Here is a 21239-nt window from a genome sequence, read left to right as displayed (position 1 = left end):
TAACCATTTTTATGTATTTTGGTCAAATCAATGAAGCCCTGGTAAGCATAAGAATCTTTTTTTTTTTTTAACATACTACTAACCCCAAATGTTTGAATGGTAGTGTATAGGTTGCAGAAAGAAATGGGAATATATTATTTAAAGACTGTGCTTAATATATTTTTTTTAAATCTGAAATTTATATACATTCTTTTCTGATAGTACAAGTATATACAGTGCATTCCTTTTTTTGCTTAAAAGATTTAATATTCTGCCAATGGCCAGTCTTTAATCTGTGCATATCACAGATTGGAGAGAGAGAAAGAGACAAACAAAGAGAGTGGATAGAGAATCCCTCTGTTTTTAAAGAGAGAGAGAGTCAAGAGACGGGCGGAGAATGTGAATGGCACTTGTCTAATGGTGCGGTCAGCTCTCTGCGCCTCTGATTTACAAGGACTTCCTGGCCCCTTCTGAGCCTCCTTGCCTCGCTTCTAACCCAACGCACCATCAACCCCGCGGATAATACTGTGGCTTCTATTTACTGCGAGAGTCATCCGTCCTCAACACAATCTCAGTGGCCAGGGCACTTACACACATATCCTCATACACACATATTCAAATAACATCTGTGAGTTTCACAATATTAATACTTTACATCAATATTGAATACCATGTTTCTATATTTGACAAAACCCTTGATTGAAAAAATGTCAGTCAAATATAATGTAATTAATAATATAATTAATATTATATAATATTTTAAAATAAACAAATACAATACAAAAAAGATAAAAATAAATGTAAAATAATAAATCATTTTTGACCAAAGTGTAACTGCCTTTCAACATAGATCTCATGATTTGCAAATGTCTTATATTATCCACAAGTCATTGAGACTATATTACAAAATTGCCTGGAAGCACATGAAAACATCTCAGCCATCACAAAAGAAAACAACTTGATTCTGGGTCTTGTCTCAGTGCTTAGGGAGGACTCCAGGCAAAAATCATCTATTCTGAGGAGCAATCTAGTCAGAATCAGCCTCAATAATACAGCACTCCAATGCTTCAAGTGAAGTCCTTTCCCTAAGTGAAGTCTCATTCTCAATCAGCCCTCCTCTTGTCCAGCAACAAGAACTCAATAACTGTTGATTACTTAAGTCATTTTGGCCCCACTGAAATAGAATCGCCTTGATAGAATACAAATTAGAATTGAATACGCCCGCGATGGCCAAAGCTAAAACAAACAAACAAACAAAGGGGTTATGAGGGTGAGACTAAATTCCTGGTTCCGTGGTCTCTGGTGTACAGAGAACGAACAAAATGAGATCAACTCATTGACATTAAAGCAAGAAAAAAAAGATGTTAATACTTTGATTGATGAGCGATGGAACTGCCAATTATGTCAATAAAGAGTATGGATATGCCAAGCTGTTGTGGGACTTTCAAAAGCTTGACGTACCCATGCGTCATTTAGGAGGACAGGGTGACAGCCTGATTGAACGGAGAAGGTAGATACGATGCGGATGTCTGAACCAAACCCTACATTGGCTGGCATGTGAGAGCGGGGACGTGGCTCGTGCTCAGCGGGGGTCAGATCATCACTCAAATCAGTGGTCCAAAATTAGTTTTACTGCCAAGTTGCAATTTTCATAATGTCCATGTGCTAGTATTAGGCAAGAAAAAGCTCGGCAGAGGGATGCTGCTGCTCTGAGAAGAGTGGATAGGGCTTTGCTAGATGGACTTGGGGATGAAAGCCATTTCACTCTTTTCCTCCATCTGCCTTTGCTGCTATGGCTTTTGGGCAGGAATAAACAGTGCAAAGCCCAGCCAACCAGTCATAAACATAATGATGATGATGAGCATATGGACAGGTCTGGACCATGTCCCTACAGATTGCCGCAGCTCAGAGATGCCAATACTACTTTACATAGTTTGGACCTCAACACCAACACACACACACACATAGTCTAAAGGAGCACAGATGATGACTGAATTTATCAAGAGACCACCAACTGCACACAAACATTCGATAAAAGGAGACAAAAGTCATATTTGTTATGTTCTACCTCATAACATGATATATGTAAGAAGCATACTTCTGCATTAAAAATGGGCTTTCTGTAGATTCAGATATGGTATTATAGGGCTAGATGTTACAATACAAAAGGCCTTTCTGCACTGTCAGGGTTAGAATTTTTCTTGCTGGCATGGCGTAGGACTAGTCTATGAAAAACAATGGCACAATAAGGTTAGCAACTTTAAATCGCGATTATTAAATCAAAGGCTGTGAATTAAAGAAGTATATAATCCGTTGCGCTGCATTTTAGAGTGAAGAGTGGCACTGTGTTCATAGAGTCTTTGTTCTTTGTGTCTGAATGTCTCAGCAGTAGCAATATGGGACATTTTCATATGAAATGAAAGTGATCATTCAAATTTGGCACTGCAAATAAGTGTATAAATAAACAAAAAGCACAACAGTGGCAGATCAAATCTGGAAATGTTGTTCCAACTGCCATGGTCAAGTATCGTTACTCATTTCTACGTGGGCACAGAAAAAATTACTGGAAAAAAAGGTTTCATATAGTGTATGCTTGCGTATGCCCTGGACTACTGTACCAAAAAATACAGGCGTTAATCTGTATGTTTTGCACACTGAGGAATAAACAATATGTTCAAAGCATTTGATTTCTACCCTAAAGTTTGTATAGCGAGAAAAAAGAGAGACAGTGCTTCTCTTCTAACGAGAGTAAGACACCTATTGACAAAAGAGTTAATTCCTCACAGCCTTATTTCATCAAACAGTCGGCATGAAGCTTCCTTTGTTTCACCTGCCTCCTTCCTCAGGTATATCAAAAGTGTCACTAATCATTTTAAACTATGCACTTTTATGTTTCGTCTGTATCCTAAGCCTTCTACTCCGTCTGTTCTTTGATATAACAAGGACAGTTTGAGACAAGGCTTCAGTTCAGCTCAGACAAACCAAAAGATCTACTGAAAGAAGTGGAGGGAAAAGTGTGGTATTTAAAATTTATACTTATGTCTTTGTGTTGAACTTGAACAATTTCGCAGAACTTTAACTTGGGTGTGCAGACGTTTTTTTCAACGGGGCCGTCTGAGAGCGATTGGTCTGTATTTAAAGGCTGGGCATTAACATGGAGTGGCGTTTACAGGTCAGCTTCATCATCTGAGAACATGCAAGGCCATGTCCCATTCCACCGAATCAATCCTCAATCCATACGCACTCCTCTGGGAATGAGCGCTCCGTTCACCTCCGTGAGAGATGAGACAATGGCAGAGCTCTAGGGTTTCAAACGCTGATGTTTGTTCATGAAACGTGTCCGAGCAACTTCATTTTCTTTTCCCTACAGGAAAATGATTCTCCTTTCAGGTACAGACAGAATAATAATTGTCATAGAACGTTTAAGCAAAGCAGGTTATCAGGCCGAAAGCCATTTCTCGCCAGGATTCACAGGTCCTGGCTAGGGAATTTGCAGCTTTCTGGCCGAAACATAAGGGTCACATTACTTTTACATATGAGACAAACGAGATACAAGTTAATGTCAGACGATTCCTCACCTAAAACAGGTATAAGAGTGTTGGGGTAGCAAGAGCTTTAATTGAAAGTCAGGAAGCTTAAAATATTTATAATATAATATAATATAATATAATATAATATAATATAATATAATATAATATAATATAATATAATATAATATAATATAATATAATATAATGTTCCGACAGCAACAGTGATTGTCCAATGATCCCTCAGCTAAAACAGGCATGAGAGTGGTAACGAGGGAAAGATCTGAAATAGAATTCAGGAAGCTATTAATTATTATAAAATGATTTATTTAATTATTTTTAACATTTATTTTATAGGGGAAAATAGTCAGTAGGTTGAAAACTTTATCACTTTGCGCCTAGTTATGACACAGGGTAAGAGTGTAAAGGAGTAAGAGGGAGAGAAACAAGAAAGTGAAAAAATATCAAACATGAATCATAACGCTGTAATGTTTGCACTGAATATCTACTCTCATCTGCAGAAACACGTGTCCATTGACCCCTCTTTTCTAACCATTCCTTCCCACTGAACACAATGGGGGTTGGGAAGGCAGAAATCACTAAATTGTCTTTTTTTATTTCCTCCATGGTAATTTACCTTTCCCTTAAACACATATAACCCAGTGCGTGTCACATGCCTCCCAACAGCCATTCTCTGTATAAATCAGCTTAATAAGTTCTCACACCATTAAGTAAAAGGAAGGATGGACCAAGGCCTATTTAACCAATGAGTTGTTACCTTTCATTTGCCTGAGAAGGTCATAAAGAAGAACATTCTGGAGCCATAAGAGTCATAATTAAAATCAACAACAATTTAACAGTGGGAAAGTGTGGCTCCTTAGTGTGGCAATAAACTTATAGTGGCTACTCTTGTGTGCATACGCTCTTATCTGCCATTGCCATAGACAGGAAATGGCATGTCTTTAGATCACCAGCAGCGGGCATTGTTCTCTGTCAGCCAGCAGATGTCCAATGTCTCCCTGCCGGCCCCGTACAAAGCCGCGTTACGGGGCCCAGTAGATTCAGCCTGATCAAACAGCTCGCTCTCTGCCTGTGTGGAGGCATGTGATTAAACATTAGTGCAGAGAGCCTGTAGCTCTGGGTCAAATATGAACCAGGGCTGAAGTTTACAGACTGTCTGTTAATGAAGAACATGACAACATTATGGAAACATAGCGTTTTTATGCTCTATGCCTTCAAAATTGCATATGAGAAAATACACATTTTACTGATGAAGATATGTTTTGGAAGGAAAAATTCAATATCAGCTGATTGCATCATTTTGGTTTGTGTACAAAATCCCAGCGAGTTACCGCATATTGATTTACAACTAACTGCACTAATCATTTTCTTGTCAGCTTTCTGGCAGATGTTGACGTTTCAGCCAGTGGAGTTTATGAGATTTCTGAGCATCATTTAGATTCCATAACTTCCAACCGACTCTTGTTTCATATTTCATTATCTAATTTTTTTTTTTTTTTCACCTGTAAAAAAAAGAAAAGAGACAAGGTGCAACACTTGCCATATATATGGCACATGCTATGCTACAGTACAGATATGCTGAGCCGTGATGCTCATACAAGTGACACAGTTTCAAGTTTGGCCTGCAACATGTACTGATTCCACTTCCGCTTTCTCTTCCTAAGTATTTTTCGTCGTGTCAGTCTCTACTATTATTATTCAATAAAGCAAGCCCCCCTTCCACCCCAAATAAATTAAATAATTTAACAAAAATTATCAATTAAATGAAAATAATTCATTATTAAATAAATCATTAAATAAATAAACAAACAAAATGTTCCTGATGAAATTTATACTTTGAATATTAGTAATACAAGTAACTTAGGATAAAAGTATCTGCAAAATAAAATAAAATAAAATTTGAATAAAAAATAAATGAATAAAAAAAATCCTAACATGTCAAAAAAGAAATTTCTTACATTTTGTGTTTGGAACCAGCGGTTTCTACAATAACAATTCTATAGATTCTCTGGATAAGCAAAGTTCCAAACTTTAAATTAAGGGTACATATAATCAACGTGTGGCACGTGTCAATTCACTAGTCTGTGGATAACACATGTAAATGTTGTTCTATTACAGAAAGCTGTGTTTGGTACTGACCTCCTGGTGGGAGAGAGACGCTGGTGGGAGAGCTCTCTACACAGCCCTGACTGTTGCAGGCCTTCACCAGCACGGTGTAATTAGAATACGGCAGCAGTCCTCCTATGGAAACCCACTGGCCTTCTTTACCAGTGCTGAGCAGCTCTCTCGTCTCTGTCTCTGGTGTTTCGAAACTGCTGAAGTTCTGACCTGGAACACACAGAGACACAATTTAACATCCACAAAGCCCCATCAAAGGATCAGAGCCACGCTGACCTGTGGACAACTTCAGGAACTTGGATGATGATCACTTTGCCAATAAGCTCCTAAATACAGATCCAATTTTCTTGGATCATTGACAGTGAGGTGTCAGCATGATACATGGGTATTTTGGTTCACAGATCAAATTTATCTTATAAATAATGTTAAGAGTAATGTTAATATTTCTTAAAAATAAAAAAAATAAAAACCTTTTAAGCACACTGACCCTTTTTAGACTGAGAGGATGCTGGACAATCTGCACTTTGTGTGTGTGTGTGTGTGTGTGTGTTTGTGTGAACCGCAGTGCCCTGCTGACACAGGGAAGCCCAGGCTTTGGCTGTCTGGGTCTTAATCCAGAAATGGGGATTGATTGCTCTGCCAGCTCAGACATTGATTCAACACACAGGAAGCCGGATCCACAGAGAAAAATAAAATAGCGGCAAAAATAGAAATACAATTTTATAAATAATGGCAGAAAAAAAACTGAGTGAGCATATTGTCAATCTGGTAAAAGCCTTATAAAGAGCTGTATTAAAAAAAGGAAACAAAGAAAATCCATTAAAAATAACCGAGATGCCCACATACTTAGCCGTAATAAGCATTATCGAAATAAAACGCAATGAAAGGATTCTAAAATTTCCCCAAGAGAAATGTGTTTGCCCTTTCAAATTCACAACCCAAATAAGACTACGAGTCACACACACACATCTTAAAGGTGAAGTGTGTAACCTTTCTTTAAAAATCTTTCACTTATTCTACTTAATCTGCAGAGACAACTATGTAAGTCTAGTTGATTTCCCTGGACCTAGTATAGATTTACCTGTACATACCTATAAACACTGTCTCTCTGAAGCAAAACATTGCTTTGTTTGACCATTCCAGTCAGCCTGACAACAGCAACACTGGCTGAACCAATGGCATGAGTTTGGGGTGGTGCTATCTACTTGTTTGGCGAATAGTAAATGAGGTGTGTGGATAAACTGTTTAAAAGGAGTCATTGTTTTAGCATTTATGTTTGGTAATCATCATTGGCAAATTACACTCGTACGACACAATTCGTAAGAAAATCTGTTGCTCCTGCCATTGCATCACAACATTAACAATAGTACATGCTAAAAAAGGCACCACAATTTCAACCTACCATTACAGAATTACCGTTACAGAAATTTAAACACATCTCTTCAACACTCCCACCCATTGGCTGTAATGTGTTCAGTCAGACCAATGCATGTGTGCACATTAACCAAGAGGTCAAGAGCCAAGCCTCCAAGTCCCCAGCCACCACCACTTACTGTAATGCAATCGACCGCAGGATATACGGCCCTGCTTGCAAATTAAAAGGGAATTAATTCCCCCAAGTTCTCACCTCTCCTCTGGACCAGATAGACTTCTACCTTCACGGGAAGAGGAAGAAGTGAAGCGTGTGTGTAAGTCCATAACCTCCACCCTTACCCCATCTAAAGGCTTCTAAATGCAGCATCATAAAGAAATCAATAGGCGTGAAGTACCCCAATGACTGGAAGCCACAAATGTATCTCTCCTCCATTGCTTCAGTCTTTAGATGACGTTTTAAATTACTGTGCAAATGAAAGAAGAAGAAAAAAAAACACACCCAGAACTTGTTAAAATGACTTGTTTAAGCAAAAATAAACAAGCAAAATTAATTTATCTGAGCTCTATGCCCTCAAAGAATCATTCTCTGTCATCTACAACTAGCTCAGCCTTTTTTTAGTCAAATCTTATAATTGCTTCCAATTTACCTATTCCGCTTTTGGCGGTTTCTACAACGAATTGCCGCAACAGCATCAGTCTAATTTTTTAAGAGTTTTATTCCCCCTTTTTCAACTGGGAGTAAGAAATATGCAGCCAACACGCACTTTATTTCCACAAAGAGATAAATGGTAGGGTTTGGAGACTAAAGAATATATAACGGTTAAAAAGTCACTTTTTCCCTGAAGCTCTACATAAATCACAGGAGTAGTCAATATTTAATAATGCTAGCCTCGGTCCACAGTCCCTTGATCACCCCTGTCATGTGTAATAGCCCCCACTCCGATTTTTTTGACATAAAAGCTTGGCTTTACTGCAATACTAACATGTAGAGGGGTCATTACTGATCGACATTTCCCTTAATCTGTGATAGCCAGCCACCCGCCGATAAATTCTCCAGCAATCCACTGGGAGAAATCGCTTAAACTCTTTCTCTCCTGGCACAAAAGACAGAGAGAGAGAAACGCCTGTGGATCTGACCCTGCTAGCTTGGTGTGAACAATCCCTCCCTCTCGAACTGCACACTCCACCATAATACAAAAATAAACAGTGCTGAACCCTCTGGAGCCAATGATATAATCAAAGAAGCCAAGAAAAAGCATAAAAATACTACTTCACACTCAGCGTAAGCTATCATCTCCATCAGAGGTAGCGTTGTAAAAACAACAACAACAAATGCGCACGAATTGCGTGGCACAGCAAAGGGAAAACAGGAGTTTAGTTGGAAGAGTCCACTGGCGGTAAACTCACTCTCTCAAATCAATCCCCTGCACATCATAATCTTGCTCTCTCTGCTCAGAAGAATACTTCAAAGCTCTTGCTCTATGAGAGGGGGGACGTGGCTGCCTTTGTGAGAGGTCACTTCCATCTGCTTGTACTAGGAGATTACAATCTTGAGTCCGTAAGCTGCTCGTCCTGCTTGTCAGATTGCTACTTTTAAGTCGGGTCGGCATTTGCTGGGCTGCACGCTACCTCAGATTGGCCTGCAAGCTGAGGATCCATAGCAAACCGCTGGTATATTACGTTTCAGATTCAGCAGTATACTACTCAATGACACAACGGAAGAAAGCAACGGCTGAATGGCAATGGTAACTTATTTATAAGAGCAACAGAAGTGCATTGACAGTTTTTCATTTAGCAGATGCTTTTATCCAAAGCGACTTACAAATGAGGAATACAACAAGCGATTCATCCTAAAGAGGCAATAAACACAAGGAGTGCTGGTAATTCAAAGTTTATAAAATTTATTTTTAAGCAGGATGCAGTTAAGTGCTGACAGAAGAGATGAGTTTTCAGGCGTTTCTTGAATATTGTCAGGGATTCGGCATTCCGGATAGGTTTGGAAAGATCATTCCACGAAAACGTTCTGGAAAGTGATTTTGTGCCTCTCCGAGAAGGTACTACTACTTACCGACCTCAGGCTTCTGAAGGGGATGTAGACTCGTGAGAGCGGGTGGAGGTAGGAGGGTGCAGAGCCCGTGACTGTTCTATATGCAAGCATCAATGTCTTGAACTTGATGCAAGCCGTAAGTGGTAGCCAGTGCAAAGTAAACAAAGTAAGGCCTGTGTCCATCAAAGTGGCAATCTGATACATTACAAAAAGTAACATGTTTGACCAGGGACTGTATGAAGAGGAGAAGGGCCGCACGCAGAGACATTTTACAGAAATCATTTTGATAAAAATTGCAGCTGTAAATGTAAAACCTACCTTTCTGTTAAAACAGCCAATCATCTTTTTGATTGAGTTTGTTTGCTCTGAAATACAATTTTTCAACATGTATGCCTATTTTCTACCTAAAAAACTGCTGCCCGGCGACGTTACCAAGATATCCACCATATGAAGTGTGTTGCCGCCGTCATGTTGGAACTATTCATTTCCCAAAACAAAGACTGAAAAACACCAAAATCATTCCAGAACATCTGAATCACAAGTGTCTTAATCTTTTCTAAGACACAATGAAATGGAATTTTTGAAATAAACAAATTTAATTAAATAAAAAATATAATACTACTACTACTGCTACTAATAAAATATTTAGCACACTACCTCAGATTAACTGCAAATTGAGAGTATTCACAGCAAACTGCTGATATATTAAGTTACATATACAGCAGTATACAAGTCAATTGCACACAGAAAAAAACCCAACAACAGCTGAATGGCAAATCTCTGACAAATTTGATTCTTATTTATCCATACAAGCAGCAGAAGTATATACACGGTAAGGCCTGAGTCCATCAAAGTGGCCGGCTGATTGCTTTGTAAGCGATCTCCCACAAATATTAACAATCAGGTGAGCTCAGCTTAATTAGACGCTGACAGAGTAATATGGCAGTCTGTGAATCAACCTCTGTTTCTCTTTTGTTTTTTGTTATTACAAACGAGCACATTAAGGGTTATAATTTGCTGATTGCGGACGATTATGTTGTAATGTCAATGTATTCATTTAGGTAGACTAGTGAAACACACATACTGTAATATGCACACGCGGGCCTGTTGGCAGGATTAAATGTGTAGAATCTGTAAGCTGTACAGATGAACTCTTGATTAATGGAGAGAGACAATCTATTCTATTGGCCTGGCAGACAAAAAGAAGTGCTGACACATAGAGGTGCAGGTCACTCTTTTCATCTGAGACTGGCTGGACTTTGACCAGGAATACACAGAGTTTTGGATGCCTACCAGAAGGATATGTGAAATAAAGAATGGGGGAAACAGGGTTCAAAATGACACCCAATTCATTCACATACTGACAGTATATGAATGCAAATTGAATCTTGAAAATAGATAAAATCAGCCCTATGGAGCAATAAATGGAAAAGGTTTGGTTGCTCTTTTAAATATAAATTACCAATGAAAAGTTTAGATCGATTTTCTAATGTTGTTAAAATAAGTCTCTTATGCTCCCCAAGGCAGAATTTACTTAATCAAAAAAAGTTTTATATATATATATATATATATATATATATATACACTCACCGGCCACTTTATTAGGTACCCCATGCTAGTAACGGGTTGGACCCCCTTTTGCCTTCAGAACTGCCTCAATTCTTCGTGGCATAGATTCAACAAGGTGCTGGAAGCATTCCTCAGGGAGTTTGGTCCATATTGACATGATGGCATCACACAGTTGCCGCAGATTTGTCGGCTGCACATCCATGATGCGAATCTCCCATTCCACCACATCCCAAAGATGCTCTTTTGGGTTGAGATCTGGTGACTGTGGAGGCCATTTTAGTACAGTGAACTCATTGTCATGTTCAAGAAACCAATTTGAAATGATTAGAGCTTTGTGACATGGTGGAAGTAGCCATCAGAGGATGGGTACATGGTGGCCATAAAGGGATGGACATGGTCAGAAACAATGCTCAGGTAGGCCGTGGCATTTAAACGATGCCCAATTGGCACTAAGGGGCCTAAAGTGTGCCAGGAAAACATCCCCCACACCATTACACCACCACCACCAGCCTGCACAGTGGTAACAAGGCATGATGGTTCCATGTTCTCATTCTGTTTACGCCAAATTCTGACTCTAACATCTGAATGTCTCAACAGAAATCGAGACTCATCAGACCAGGCAACATTTTTCCAGTCTTCAACTGTTCAATTTTGGTGAGCTCTTGCCAATTGTAGCCTCTTTTTCCTATTTGTAGTGGAGATGAGTGGTACCCGGTGGAGTCTTCTGCTGTTGTAGCCCATCCGCCTCAAGGTTGTGCGTGTTGTGGCTTCACAAATGCTTTGCTGCATACCTCGGTTGTAACGAGTGGTTATTTCAGTCACTGTTGCCCTTCTATCAGCTCGAACCAGTCTGGCCATTCTCCTCTGACCTCTGGCATCAACAAGGCATTTCCACCCACAGAACTGCCGCTCACTGGATGTTTTTTCTTTTTCGGACCATTCTCTGTAAACCCTAGAGATGGTTGTGCGTGAAAATCCCAGTAGATTAGCAGTTTCTGAAATACTCAGACCAGCCCTTCTGGCACCAACAATCATGCCACGTTCAAAGTCACTCAAATCAACTTTCTTCCCCATACTGATGCTCGGTTTGAACTGCAGGAGATTGTCTTGACCATGTCTACATGCCTAAATGCACTGAGTTGCCGCCATGTGATTGGCTGCTTAAAAATTAAGTGTTAACGAGCAGTTGGACAGGTGTACCTAATAAAGTGGCCGGTGAGTGTATATATATATATATATATATTCTAAAAGGTAATTTACTCCTGTCATGACAAATCTGAATTTTCAGCAGCCATTGCTTCAGTCTTAAGTGTCACATGATCTTTCAGAAATCATTCTAATATGCTGATTGTTGCTCAAGAAGAATTATTTGATGAATAGAAAGTTCAAAAGAAAAGCAATTATTTGAAATAGATTTTTTTTTTTTACATTAAAAATGTCTTTACGGTCATTATTGCTCAATTAAATGCATCCTTGCAGAATCAAAATAATAATTTATTTAAAAAAATAAAAAATATCTTACTAAACCCAAACCTTCAAACGGTAATGTATATCATATGGCCTTTTGCCATGATTTTTGCCTTTTGAAGAGATTTGGAAATGTTGCAAGCTGGATTCGAACTTGTCACTTGCATGAGCGCCACAGCTCATTATGCACTAACCACTAGGCAACAGCCCCAATAAAGCTATATATGCAGTGGCATAGTCAGTAAGAATGCATGTTTAGTACGTACAATGTGAACCTAGCTGCTTCATGATCTTGACAGATTTACATAGAGAACGTGGTTTGCACCTCACCCTCTCATTAAAACAATCCTCTAACCAGCATAAGGCAAGCTCCAGCGGAGATCAGGTTGGTGAGCAGTGGGAGATTCCTTTTGAACGTGCCATTACGCTTTTTTAACAAACCTGTCCGCTCTCATCTCGTGAAAAACGAGAGGAGAAGAGCACATGATGAGTGCGGGTGTCCTCCCAAAGCCTCTTCCGGCCTGCGATAGCACCCGGCAGTCAGCCTGAGCAAAATGGAGGCCGACAACAATTCATTTAAGCCCATTACTGCGTAGGCAGGCTGTGCTAAGGTTCGCTGAACTTTCAACATTTTTGTTTGTAAACAAACAAAGGGAAAACAGTAGAAGTCAATATAAGGAGCAGAGGCAGCACGCAGGGAGGCAGTGTTGCGTTTACTCTGAGGAACTGAAGGAGGGTGTAAAGGTGTAAGGGGGAGCAGTTAAGTTTGATTTACCTGGCCCGGTGAAGAGGACTGTGTAGGTCAGGTTGCCGTTGGGCTTAGCTGGAGCATCCCACTTGGCTCGCACTGAATGTGGCGTCTCGGTGAACACATACAGGGTCACCTGACCAACGGGAGGCATCTCTAAAGTCCTGCTTTCCACCTGACAACAGAAAGAGAGAAAGTGACTGCATTAAACTAATGATTTAGTTTTACTTAAAAAATAACTTGTCTACATTAAATAAAAAGTATTAATTTGTCTGAAATAATTTAGCTTTTCTACTGACATTACAATAGCAAAACAAAACATAAATAAAATAATTATTCAGCAGGGATACATGAAATTGATCAAAAGTGACAGCAGACTTTCACAAATTAAAAAAAAAATATATATAAAATAATTAAATAAAAATAAATGTATTAAGGTTGATCCCAAAATGGAATAAATTACATAGTAAATATTAAAATAGAAAAGTTGTTTTAAATTTGAATAGTATTTTACAATATTACTGTCTTTTTTTTTATTTTTCAAATAAATGTAATATATTATATTATATTATATTATATAGAAATACATTTTTGATCAAATAAATATAGCCTTAGTGAGCAAAAAAAGACTTCTTTCAAAAACATTTAAATAATCATACCGACCCCACACTTTTAAACAGTAGTGTAGGTTGAAGCGGCAATTCACATTGCCAGAACTAAACATTTTTATTAAACTCGCTTTAAATCCATATGTTAAGCAAGCATGTAACATTTAAGTGGTATTATTTTAATTTTAAAAACAGGGTGGGGGAAAATATAAAAATAAAAATTCACAGCCGGCATTTTCTCCACCATCTGTCCACTAAATGATCGGATACATCTTAGCCTGACACCACAGCCACTCAACCTCTCGCTGCTTGTTCCAACTTTTGCTGTGTCCGCAGAACTGGCCATTTGACTAAATATTGCACACATATTGGAAAAATGCCCAAATATAGCCCATCAAAGCAGTAACCAGCCCAGAGTGGCATTTATACCAAATGTCAAGCGTGAGCAGAAGGTGCTTTATTGAACAGAGTGAATCGATCACCTTTATGATGTTGAGCTGCCATCTGACACGCAGAGGAGGAATTAACATAATGTAAATGTGGTGGACTCTCACCAGGGGCCCCAGAGCGCAGCCCTGAGCCGTGCAGGCCTGCACACGGAAGCTGTGGAGGCTCCATGGGGACAGATCACCGACCTCAAAGCCCATCAGGGACGAATTCTGCACCAGCGTGCCATCCATCCAAAGACCATAGCTGCTAATCACACCTTTGTGGAGGAAATTAATACACGTTTAGCATATGTGCGATAGCATACATGGGAATACAGGTTGTGCTCGACATGTAAACCTCTCATATCATTTCAAAAATGCGACAGATGTCCTAACAGTGCAAAAAAAGAACAACTACAGTCAATAATTCAAACACAAATTGAAATTATTTAAACATCAGCCAAAATAAAATAATTTCATTAATGGCTGAAAATCAAGAAGAACTTGCGGCATTCACTGTACTTCTGCAATGAAGGCTAAAATTGCCCTCCACCACGAAGCTTTATTCCAGGACACGTTTTAATACCCAAACACTGTTTGCTCCACTGATTTCCTCACATGCCCTGGTGTAAACTGGCCATTTTGTTTAAAGCCCTCTGTTAAAGCCGGCCATTAGGGAAAGAGTGCTGTAAAACATGTAAACACAGCCGTATACTGCTCCTGCTCTCTTTATAGCTGCTCACAGGATACACCCCTCAAGATGGACCGGTCAGTTAAAAGGAGGACAATTCAGCTTGGCCCAATGCACAAAGAAATAGATATAAACAAACACACTGGGCTTCAACTAACCCTAAAAATGCACAAATATTAAATAAATCAAATTTGCAATAGTTGTATAATGATACACTCAGTAGGTCTTGAGATGGATAATACATTAAATAATAAAATCTAATAAGCTATGTATTTTCTGTAATCATTGTAAAAAGAGATTTCATCCATACTTTTCAGATTGTGTATTTAATTCAGCGCAGATGAATTGTTTTGAATCGTGCAAATAATATCATAAAACTATATTTTTATTTAAATTTTTTACATTTTTTTGTACTTAATGCTTATTAACATTTAGACACGACTAAGTTATTTTTTCAGTATTTAAAAATGTGGAAGACTTGAGGAACACTCCTCAAAATGTACCATGTTTAAAAAAATTATAATTTAACGGCAATATAATTTATAGTGTTCAATCAATTGTGCCCTGCTTAATCGTATCTTATTGAACACTGTAATAACAAATACATTTATTTATTTGGACTACTTATTGGACCAAAATTACAGTTTATATCTGCACATGATTAAGAGGTGGAATTAATAGTTTTCAAAACACAATAGCTGAAAACTATTTTCATATCGGCTCATGTCTGAATATGTCAGAACATATTAAGGCCCTTTTAACTGCCTTAACCCCTCACTTCAAAAATCATACTGTAATGAATTAATCAATAGATTAAATAAAATAATATATTAATAATAAATCATGTCACCTTTCAAAATTAAAACAATAAATAAAACAATATTGTTTACTAAATTAGTGGACTTATTTAATAAATAAAAATCCTTCAATATTTTTTGTACCATGCATTGCAAACTAATGCTCTTTATATAAAGCAAAATGATTTAGTCAGATACTAAATACAATAGATTTTCACACACATGGTAATCAACGTTCCCTAACATGCATTAAGAATTTAATTCTAGAAGCACTTTTCCTAATCTGCATCTGCTCTCAAACCCAAGGGCCGAAGCGTTGTCCCCCATCCGGTGCTCAGGCTGAGTGAATGAAGCTGCTGCTGCGCCCCTGACAGCCACTGCTAAAGCTGCAGTTCACAGCATCAGTCAAAAGGGAGCACTTTTCATCCACTTAAAACGCAGCACCCTCCTTTCCTCTGTCTCGCTCTCTCTCGCTCTACCACACTCTCCCAGTCGCACCGCCACACAAAGTGCTCCTCTTTTCCTGTCCCCTTCTCTATGTGCTAACCCATCATTAAACATGAAGCACCCTTAACTAAACGGCCATTTGGAATATGAATTCACCTTTGCCAGGCACTAGTTTTAACCCCACTCACCGTTGGGCTTGAGAGGGGGGGTCCAGGACACATTGAGGGAATGTGGGGAGAGTGACAGAATGTTGGGGGCAGGTACTTCCTCCGGTGAACTCTCTTCAGTGTGGGCCACGCTGGGGTCACTGAGGGTGCATCCACCTCCCGTGCACGCCTGCAGGTCAAAAGGTCATAAACAAAACAAACATGCTTAAAAATAATGCACAAAAAGTGAAGTATAATAAATACAACTTATATAATGAAGTAGAAGATTGTAGTAAACTTGGCTCAATTTAGCACATTTTATCAAGGGAATTTTGAGATGTTCCCTTAAATTCAACAAAAAATTGGAAAAAAAAGTCAGCAGATTTCACCTACAGGTAGGCTTAATTAGTAAATACTACATAAATACATAATCAAAATGTATTTTAATATTGTCTAATAATTTAAATGATAATTAAATTTATTTCAATAAAAAAGGTTAAACAAAATTAAAATGAAAAACTCTGATCGGTATATGTTGTCTGATCCAAATCAGTGTAAATAATATAAAAAACAGGCAGTAAGAAAATTTTAATTCTGTATGGTGACACATTTTACCATGTTCAAATTTAGAATTCCAAAAACAAAAATCAGCGCAGAAAATCTAAAAAAAATTAAATAGTATAAATAATACACAATTACTTAAAATTTATTTTTATATTTTGTTAAAATTTAAATGATTACAAGTTTCTTGAAATAAAAAATTATATGAAATAAAAATAAAAATAAAAATCTTATACGATATGTATATGTATATGGATAATCTTATACGGGTACGATATGTTGTTAGATCCGAATCAGTGAGTAATGAAGGTTTCAAGTTTCAATTAGCATAATATTCAATATGACTTTTTAAAAAAGCCACATTAGTTTACATTGTAATAAATCTAAAGGGCCATTTTTTTTTTTTTTGTCATTTGTGTGTGTGTGTGTGGTGAAACAGGTGAGCAGGAACGCACTGCTATCTGAAACAGGTAGGTGGATCCCGGGATGAGGTTCCGCACTGTATAATCCTCAAAAAGCTCAGAGCTGTTATAGATGACGACCAGCTCCTCTCCTAAGGTAGACTGGTACAGTGTGTAGAACTCCAGCAGGCCGTTCACCTCCATTGGAGCAGCCCACCTATAGAACACCAGAGACAAAACACAGTCTGATATCCTGTCACATGACCCCTGTACTGTGAGAGCTGTATGTACGCCCAGCAGCAGCAGTGGCAGGTAAACCAGTGGACCACCCAGAACCCGGACAGAGTCTAATAAGCATGATCATGATAACTCTGTCCGAGGATGTGCGGACAAAAATAGGAAAGCCTGGTGGGTGAGCGTTTCACTCTGTAGCTTGACTTTCTCATTGCTAAATTTAGAACAGAGGACACTGCTATCTACTGAGGGATCTGAAAGACAGAATCGCACGGGACGTCTGAGAAGCGAAATGAAACTCAAAGAGGAAGAGAGTGGCCATTTAATTTCTTCACCTTTGTGTGTATTTTTTTGTTCATTAAATACATTTAGGCAATTTTATAGTTTTTGACTTTTAATGCAGAAGTTTCATTATGCATTTTACGGTTTGGTGATTTTTAAAGTACGTTTTTAAACATTCTATCAGGTAACAGGGTTTATTAATGGGCATTACTAGCCCTGTGCTCAAGGTTGTGAAAATATTCTACACTTCATTGTTTATTTTTTTACAAAAATCTACTTTTCAATGAACAGTGGTTTACTATACAAAATGCGAGGGTTGGCAGTATAAGACAGTTGTCTACTGACACACCTAAAAAATAAAGTGAAAAAAGAGACCAACTTTTCCTCGAATTAATTTCTTGAAAAGTTGATTACGATAGAATTTTAAAGAAGTAGTTCATAATTAGTTAGCTAAAGGGAGTTTAAGGGAGGAAACAAATGATGACAATATGTGATGCACTGTAAACTTAAAATCTTATTATATAACACAGTCATTTTAAAACGTAAACAAGAAAAATAGAGATTATGTTAGATTTTATTCTTATATATTTCATATTAAGAACATACCAATGAAAAAGACAAAACAAAACACTTTTTCACTTTTTTGTGTGAAATCCTAACAAATAGCAAAAGTCTGCATTAACTATTCATTGTTAACGACACACATTTTTGTAAAATGACTGGCACATTTGTCTGAATCCTCAAATGAAGAGTTCCACGACTAGAGGAGACAATGTTCCTTTTGAAGGTAATGGTGTCAAGACTGAGACATGATCTTAAATCATCTATGTTGTTTAAAGAGGGAAATAGGACAGTAACCTCCTGTGTGATGAGAGGAATCATCAAGCGTCTAAGTACTGAGTTTGACCTGATGTTTCTCCGACCCTCTTTGTTTCCTTAATTTAGTACAAAGCTCATAAGGGCCTCCTGGTCTACATGGAGCAAACACACCCGCAGGTGACTTTATTCATTATTGTGATTAATTTAGTTTAGGCATAAATTAAATTGCATTTTAAAAGGCAAATGACAACGGCCATTAAGACATTTTCATAGTATAATTGATAAGCAGTAGGTTATATAATTAATAATATGGCAGTTTAATCAATTGTAATACTTGAGTTAAGCACAAAAAACCCCTACTTTTTGAGCAAATTATCAGTATAATCCAAAACAACATATAATAAACCAATAAAGCTAAGGTGGTGTCAGTGTAAAAAAATGTTTTTTTTTTTCATTCTGAAAAAGATATTCATTATAAAAATATTAAAAACATAATAATAATAATATTTACCTAACACTTCTGTACATTGTTGCCTTTTATATATTTACATTATTTTAACCTTGTATATGTACTATACATTTTTTGCCATCCAGTTATTAAGGCAATACAATTAAGTTAAAAAATACCGCACTATAACTTGCATAATTTTGGTTCTGTCAGAACAACATAAACATTTGCAAATTTTAACCGTTTTTATTCACTCTAAAGGTGGTGAGGAGTTAATGTCGTGTTGAGAGGATTTTCTCTCTCTCTCTCTCTCTCTCTCTCTCTCTCTCTCTCTCTCTCTCTCTCTCTCTCTCTCTCTCTTATTCTCATTTATTCAAGGTGCCGTATACTTTCACGCAGCGTGTTTCTGCTGATATTCGGTTTGTGCATATCCTGCAGTCCGGGGTCTCGCAACCTTTCTCACAGGCAAATCGCAACACAACAAAAGAGTATTGAACACATATGATCCTTCACCCTCTCCTATTACGATTCTGCTAACAAGGCAATACCTTTCAAAGGCACTGTATCCACAATTAGACCCTGAGAGAAAAAAAGAGAGAGGGAGAGAGATATCATCTGTAATGTCAAATTACAATGCTGCCTTTCTCTCTCCCCCCGAACCTCTCTCCTTCTCTCTCTCCCTCTCTCATTCTCCCTCTATCATCATTGCAGCTTCCCGTCCCATTCAAATTGAAATATCCAATGGAAATAAAGCAATAACCATTTCCCCCTCTTGGCGGATGAAGACAATAAATAAGGTGAGTTTCCCTCTGAGGCGCTGCCATCGGGATAGAGCAGATACATAATGAAGTTATGAAAATCGGTGATGAGACAAATTGGGTCATATACATCTTTTTAATAAATGGCTTACAGAGATCACAAGCTCTCCACTGCCATTAATACAGAGGTAGCAGGAGAATAAAAAGCAAGGGCTTGTATTTTTTTTCCTTCCTCAATGCCTGAAATGAGCATAATCGAATGAAGGCTGTTGAGGTAGGCTGCTACACTGCCGAAGATAAGAAAGAGGGAATGTTGTGGCCAAGGGGTCAAGGTTTTGCTAGTTAACTTGGTCCCCATCAACCCCTGCTGGTAGATGCTGTAACTACACCATGCAAAAAATCTTCCTACATTGACAACCACTTTAAAGTAAGAAAAAATATGTTTTTTATGTTTCTGAAAGAAGTCTGTTATGCTCACAAAGGCTGCATTTATTTAGTCAAAATACAGTAAAACAAGTCATTTGTATTTTTTTCTATTTTAATATATTGTCACATGATCCCTCAGCAATCATTCTATTATGCTGATTTAGTGCTCAGGAAACATTTCTTATTATTATCAATGTTGAAAACTGTTGTGCTGCTTAATATTTTTGTGATACTTTTTTCAGGATTCTTTAGTGAGTAGAACGTTCAAAAGAACAGCATTCATATTAAATAGATTTTTTTTTACATTTAAAAATAATTTGATTATTACATTTTATACCATTAAATGTCTTTACCATCACTTTTGTCAATTCAGTGCATCCTTGCTGAATAAAAGTATTCATTTATTTTAATAATTTCTTTTGAAGGCCCAGATTCTTTATAAAAGCATGGCATCACAGCTCAAGATAATTGCTACTGAAGGGTTTGGGACTATCCACATGTCAATCACAATTGTCATAGCAACATTTACCTGTGCCTCCAGATTAATTAGATTGGACAAAACATCCTGAAGTTAAGCAAAGATGGCAGATTTCAAATCACGTGTTTCTGGTGAGCCAACCGAACAAATTCCATTGAGATGAATGTGAATGCTAACAGAAAGCTCTCTCTCCAGGTATCTCTAGGTGGGGTGGTTTGAGTAATTTAATCGGCACTTTCTGATGGGAGTGAACTGGTGGTGGGTTTTACCACGGTGTACTGTAGGTGACAGCTTAAATATATATTCTCCTCGTGGCCTTCTCCTTCTCGCTCTCTCCCCACCTGTGATCATTCAGTAAAGTGATGACATTTTCTTTCTGATGGGAAATGCGCCGGAGCGCTTCTGTCATCTCTCTTGGCCTAAAATAAAGTGTACATAAGTTCAGTTTCCCCATTGCCCCTTAACTCCCTTATAGTTCTCTCCTTCTATTCTCTCCTTGTCCCCTCACGTCGTTGTGTGGCATGGTGCCCTCTCCGGATAGTTCTTAAGTGATGGAGATGGGGCAGCTGAAGATGAACCTCTAAAGGCTTTCACATAGATTGCTATAGGCCTGGGGTGCAGGTTGCTGGGAAGAATCTTCTGTAGACTCCCCCCCCTCTCTCTCTCTCTCTCTCTCTCTCTCTCTCTCTAAGTCAAGCGGCGGGGGTCAAACGCTGGAGAAATTTCTGCATGCTAAACAGGCCGGAAGAAGGTCGGACTGTGCGTTTTCATACAGTCCAATGAGATGGTCCAGTGTGGGTGCAGGAGTTGAGCATTAGCTCCTAAATCAAGGCCTGCTCCATTGCTCCGTTCCCCTGGTCGCTCA

The 21239-nt window shown here is 38.2% G+C and overlaps 1 protein-coding gene across 1 annotated transcript in view; it reads right to left on the bottom strand.

Annotated features, from left to right (window-relative positions):
• Nucleotides 1-21239, bottom strand: part of ush2a (Usher syndrome 2A (autosomal recessive, mild)) — a 236098-nt gene that overhangs the window by 116179 nt on the left and 98680 nt on the right. The window contains exons 34-38 of the mRNA XM_056234074.1: nt 16984-17146; nt 16010-16157; nt 14013-14164; nt 12878-13025; nt 5667-5855 (exon numbers count right to left, since the gene is read on the bottom strand). Coding sequence (XP_056090049.1) covers nt 5667-5855; nt 12878-13025; nt 14013-14164; nt 16010-16157; nt 16984-17146 — 800 coding nt within the window. The remainder of the gene's footprint in view (nt 1-5666; nt 5856-12877; nt 13026-14012; nt 14165-16009; nt 16158-16983; nt 17147-21239) is intronic.

Source organism: Rhinichthys klamathensis, unplaced genomic scaffold (genome assembly GCF_029890125.1).
Source record: "Rhinichthys klamathensis goyatoka isolate OS25496 unplaced genomic scaffold, OSU_Roscu_1.1 h1tg000387l_1, whole genome shotgun sequence".
In the NCBI taxonomy this organism is placed as follows: domain Eukaryota; kingdom Metazoa; phylum Chordata; class Actinopteri; order Cypriniformes; family Leuciscidae; genus Rhinichthys; species Rhinichthys klamathensis.
This window is presented reverse-complemented; position numbering and strand designations above follow the sequence as displayed.